Here is a 6,000-nt window from a genome sequence, read left to right as displayed (position 1 = left end):
CTATTTGAGGTCTGATTATAAGACGACCCCGATTATAAGATAAAAAAAAAATTCTGGAAAAAACCTCGTCTTATAATCGAGCAAATACAGTATATATATATGAATATAATTTCAAAGGGAGGCCCTACTTACGCTTAAAAAATCATAGGTTTTGTGAGTACTCATTGAGGTGGAAATTGCAGATGAAGAAAGGTGTAAAGTAAAAACATGTAAATTACTCTGTTTCCATAGTTTTAAATTGCCCTGGTCATAAAGGGATTCATTGTTTGTCTTTGAGGTCTGAGAACATTTTTGCATGAAAACAAGTTGTTCCCAAAGCCTTTTTTAAATCATTGCATGCATAAAATATTAATACCATGATCACTTAAACCATTCACCAATACTTGGAATAATCCTATAGACAGGGGCTTCTTTCACTGCTTTGCAGACCTTACAGTATTCAATTACCCAAGATCGACGTTTTTTTGTTGGCTGATACATAGATCTCCAGTTAAAATATTGCTGGTATCTTTGATCATCCTTGTCTAGCTCATGTAGATAAGAAGCCAAATCTTTTGCAGTAGGAAAATCATCTACATGAATAAATGAGTCAGAAGGTATAAATCGTTCATAATTTTTTCGGGTTGGACCCATTACTACCGGCACTGTCCCCGAAAGAAATGAATTTGTCCAGAGTTTCTCTGTGATATAATCTTGATGGATAGAATTCTCAAACGCAAGGTAAAATTTGTATTTGGACATGGTATCTAATAGCCCACTCTTTGACAGTGGCATGCGTTGTCTACCAAATATGTCAACATTTATGTATTTTTTTAGTTCTGCATAATACTGCACTCTTCGGGAATTTCCATTCCAGTTGGTGATTGCCCAGGCTACAAGCTTGGTCTTTTTAGGAATGGTAAAGTTCTGAGATTCATTTTTCATCTCCAGCCATCCATAAGGTGTGAAGATATCTGAGTCTGCCCTGTAAGACATAGTAAGGTTGATAAGATTGTCCATGAAGTTTAGATTTGGACTATGAGATGGAGACTCTGTGTTGAACCAAATCCAGTACTGATTAGGAGGTCTTGGGATTTGAGGTAATTGAGCTTTAGAATTACACACATTCCTATGGTGGATAACAACAGCCTTTGCAGATGAATAAAAGCTACGGTTGACTGTAAAGAAACAATCAAGTGCATCGAAAGCTTGCGGACAATTGTTGAGCTGGAACTGATAGTGAAATGGCCATGTCCATAGCAGTATAATATGCAGAGGCTTGTCTGGACCATTTGTCACTTCCTTTGACAAGGAAGGAACATTTTCTAAGTCACTAAGCTTCTTTTTTGTAGTTAATGTAAATAATGTGTATGAAATTATAACCTGTAGAACAAAGAAAAAGAAGATTTTTTTCATGTTTCATAAATTTATATGGAGTCCCGAGAAGGTAAGTCAGCAGTTAGATGGTGACCAATTTCATTAAGTACTTCTGCTTGTAGAACTCGTCCTTTGTTGACCTTTTTGTTTCAATTACTAAAACATAAACAAAATAAAAAAAAATAATTAATGGATTAATTACATACTTATTTTACATTCAGGGGATACACAAGACTCTGCAAACCAACTAGTTGAAGAGTAAATAGCTAAGCAAGGTACATATAGTACTGTGCATAAGTTTCAGGCAGGTGTGAAAAAATTATATAATGTAAAAATGATTTCAAAAATACACATGAGAAGAGTTTAATTTTATCACTTAACAAAATGCAAAGTGAGTGAATAGAAGAAAAATCTAAATCAAATCGGTATTTGACGTGACCAACCTTTGCCTTCAAAATGTCATCAGTTCTTCTAGGTACACCTGCAGACATTTTGTAGGCATAAAGTTAAGTGTATGATTATACCAAACATGTGCTAATGATCATGTATTTAATATATAGGTTAAAACACAATCATTAACTGAAACAGAAAACCAATAGAAATCGGGGCGCATATGTACATGGGAAGAAAAAATATATATAATAGTGTAATCTGAAACAGAAACAGCTGTGTAGGAGCAATACAACTGTCCATCATGCAATACCAACAGGGAAAAGCTCATTTGTTCACTCACTTTGCATTTTCTTAAACTATAAAAATAAATTATTAACATGTCTAATTTGAATACTTTACAGCACAGTTGCCTAAAACAGATAGTTTTCCTCATAGTAGAAAAAAAGAAGTATTGTTTCCCTAGAACAGGGCTCGGCACGGGTGCAAATGAGCGGCACGCGGGGCTGCCAACTGCTCACAGTGGCGTCGGCAGTCACCAGCCCCCAATTGAAACTCTGTTTTTTGTTTGTTTTTTGCAGCCCGGAGGAAGCGCTAGACGCAGAGGAGAGAGAGGGGCGCCAAGAGGTCGCTCAAGTTTTCGACAACCGCTCGGCGCCCCTCGGTCTCCTCCTCGAGGCTGCACAGGACAGGCACTGGCAGAAAGACTGAACCCTCCTCCCCTGTATAAGAATACAGAATATGAATTGATCCCTCAGAGTAAGGAAGGGCATTGAGGCTCAGGGTCAGGGAGACACATCAGCCACAAGACTGTAAGGGCCTACAAAAACCAGATTAAGGCAATTGTGTAGTTTAATCACACCTTTATTAAATATAAATAAAAAGAAGAAGAATTGATCCCCCAGAGTAAGGAATGAGGTTGAGTCACAGAGGCAGAGCAGGGCACAGGGCAGGTACTGGCTGACCGAATACCACATATTAGAAAAAATGAATAAAAATTAATCTCCCCAGAGTATGCAAGGACAGTGAGGCCCATGGGAACCACAGGGTACAGGAGAGGCACTTGCACACAAACATTTCCAGCAACAAGACTAAATCTCCTCCAAAAACAAGACTTGATCGTTAAAGTAAGGAATAGGATTGGGTCACAGAGGCAAGGCACAGGACAGGCACTGATAGACAGACTCACCTTTTATATGGAAATAGGTATAGCAGTAGCAGTAGTAGGGCACTGGGGCTAGACAGGCACTGGCAGGTGATAGGCACATGCAGCCCTGTGGAGCAGGACTGATATTTCACCACAACATTACAGAAATTACAAAAAATGTTCCCCCAGAGTAAGAATAGTCAAAGAGGTGCAGTAGCAGTACTAGAGCACTGGGCAGGTAGACACTGGCAGATGGTAGGCACATGCAGTCTCATAGAGCAGGACTGAATTTAACAAAATTAACAAAAATGATCAGTCAGAGTAAGGAAGGAGACAGAGCAGTAGCACTAGACCTCACTCATTAGTTTGAATATAGAGTGCTGGGTAGCCTAATATGAGAAGACTGATTTTTCAAAAAAAACTATCTGCTGAACCAGTTCTGGAAAAAGCTGTGTTCTCAGGGGGTTTAGTATGTTGAGAAAACCTTCACGCGTTCATCGCTGGTGTTTGGGCATGATAGCACTTGCTGAACCAGACAACAGCCTTCTCTTCCCAATAACGTAGATGGTCAGTACCAGAAGGTCGTGACAGTTCCCCGAGATAAGCTTTCATAATCTCAGAGGAGCTACTCTGACTTTGGGGAGCTTGGACAGTACTAGTACCCACCAAAGTATCAAGGGCCGCTGCCCAAATAGCTGAAGCTCTGGTGGGTCTAGTGCAGCTGCTCTGCTGGGAATAAGACATGTGGCTGACACTACTACCACTGCTGCTGGGAAGTTACTATTTACAACTCTTGCATCTCTCCTTCACTTAACATGCTTTCTAACATTTAAAATAATTTCAAGGTTGCCTTTAACCATTGGGTCAGAGAGGTTTGCCAGCATGTTGTCTGGGGTTAAGTCCTCAGTCACATCTCTAAAAGGCTTCAGGACCTGCCCCATTAATGCCCATTATCCTCTGCCCAAGAGATTGGACACCCCAATGCTCTACTCAGAGGACATTGAATGAAGAGCCCGCTGCTGCTCTAGGATCCGTCCCATCATGTCCAGAGTGGAGTTCCAGCAGGTGACTACATCCTGATGTAGGTTGTGGTGGGGTAGGCCTGCCTTCTCCTGCTCCTCCCTCAAGTGCTTGCTTCCCTGCACGCTGTAGTGAAAGTGCCCTGCAATCTTATGGTACTTTTCAGTCAGTTTTGAAAGCCTACAGTTGGAATAGCTGCCCTTACCACCAAGTGTAGTACAGTGTTAATTTTGTTGACGAAGAGATTTTGTCATAGTTTTCGTCAGCTGCATGTTTTCCATGATGAAAATTATGACGGAGGCCGACTAAAACAGAGCTTAGGAAGTGATCAGCAATTGCTCCCTAAGTGTAATCGGTGTTGCTGACATGCCTCAATATCAAGGCATTTAACAACACAACCTCCCTATCCCGATCACCTTGTGATTGCTCCGAAGAGGAGGAGGGGCATTGATTGAGTGAGCTGATCTTCCCTTGTTCATTCACTGTTATGACATCATCTAAGGGCTCATCCAATCTCTGTGCTGTGTTTTCTAGAAAAAGAAGACAGCCGGGGCCGGACTGGGACTGAAGAGCAGCCCTGGAAACATTTGGAGACCAGCCCCATATAGTTTATCTCGAGCTCTTATATCCACACGGACCCCTAATAAATACCCGAGACACACTATTTGCCATACAAATAACTATAAAACATTATTTGTATTCAAATGCCAGAAAGCAAAAGTGTTAAAAGGCCCTAATAAATGAAATACATTAGACATAATGGAATCAAAACATTTGCTACTGCAAACATTTTAGATGAAAAAGTTCCATTTCATTTAAACAGTGATGACATTATTCTTCACGATATTCTTGTAAGAAACTTTTATTTCTTTATTAATTCATGTAAACTATTCTTTCATGTTTAAGAAAATCTATGATTGAGAAAAATATTCACCAACCTGCCCCCCAGTTATGAACATCTGCCTCCAGGCTTGCCACTCTGCCTCCAGAAATGCCTTTTAACCTCCTATATGCCACTCTGCCTCCAGAAATGCCTTATACCCCTATATGCCAGGGGCATATCATGGGACAGAGTGGCAAATAGGGGGTTAAAAGGAATATCATGGGACAGAGTGGCATATAGGTGGTTAAAAGGCATTTCTAGAGAAGCCTTATGCCCCCCTATAACACTCCCCCGCCGACTTACCACTGGTTCTGACTCCCTGGTGTCCAGTGTGGGCAGCGGGTGGAGGCCAGCATTCATGAAGTTAAAGGGGCTGGTGTGCACGCACCGCCCAATGGCCGTGCCTGGGACGAAGTGCTGAGGAACAGCCAATGGGCGGCGCAGTGCATGCACTCCAGCTCCTTTAACTTCATTAGGCGACGGCGGCCGAAGAAGGCGGCCGAAGAAGGCGGCCCGGCTGCCGCTTTCAATGCTGCTCGCAGCCACTTAGGGGGTGTTTTGGTCTGCTGGCCGCCCGGCCCACGGACCGACCAGCCCACCGGGAAATTTCCCAGTATCCCGGTGGGCCAGTCCGGCCCTGAAGACAGCCTACATAAGAGCAGAGCTTGCAGAAGATCTATTCAGTGTTGCTTTTGCAACACTGTGCTGCATCAGAGCATTATAGAGAGAGATTGTTCTGTGTGAGACTGGTGGTCAGCCTCAGCCTGTCATTTCTCACAGTGTACTCTACTACTCTACTGAGGTAGGATTTTTGTTGAGCTGACAGTTTACTGCACACAGTGCCTCACTGGCACTGCAGTGCCCTTGCCCTGGCTGGCAGTGCCTACTGCCTACCCTGTCTTCCATTATTTTTTTAAAACTTTATCTTGTAATACTAATTTCAGGAGAGTCAGTCAGTAGATAAATTACCATATTTGCCATATTTTACCATATTTGCTCAATTATAACACAAGTTTTTTTCAAGAACAAATGCTCTGAAAAATAACCATCTTCTTATATTCGAGGTCATCTTCTAATCAGACCTCAAATAGAGGTCTGACCACAAGACTAAGATCCAGATCCCCTGCAGCACTGCAGGGGACCCGGATCCTCCTCCATGGCAGATGCGCTCAGACAACCTCAACTGCTGCGGGCACTTCCTCTG

General features: G+C 42.2%; 1 protein-coding gene across 1 annotated transcript in view; it reads right to left on the bottom strand.

The window, feature by feature from the left end:
• Positions 1–299: 299 nt before the first annotated feature.
• LOC128467394 (3-galactosyl-N-acetylglucosaminide 4-alpha-L-fucosyltransferase FUT3-like) overlaps positions 300–6,000 on the bottom strand; it is a 29,612-nt gene continuing 23,911 nt past the window's right edge. The window contains exon 2 of the mRNA XM_053449037.1: positions 300–1,512. Within this exon, the coding sequence (XP_053305012.1) occupies positions 361–1,395 (1,035 nt within the window). The 5' untranslated portion in view covers positions 1,396–1,512 and the 3' untranslated portion in view covers positions 300–360. The remainder of the gene's footprint in view (positions 1,513–6,000) is intronic.

This window comes from Spea bombifrons, chromosome 10 (genome assembly GCF_027358695.1).
Source record: "Spea bombifrons isolate aSpeBom1 chromosome 10, aSpeBom1.2.pri, whole genome shotgun sequence".
NCBI classification, from domain to species: domain Eukaryota; kingdom Metazoa; phylum Chordata; class Amphibia; order Anura; family Pelobatidae; genus Spea; species Spea bombifrons.
The sequence above is the reverse complement of the archived record's forward strand: the minus strand, read 5'-3'. Positions and strand labels throughout refer to the sequence as shown.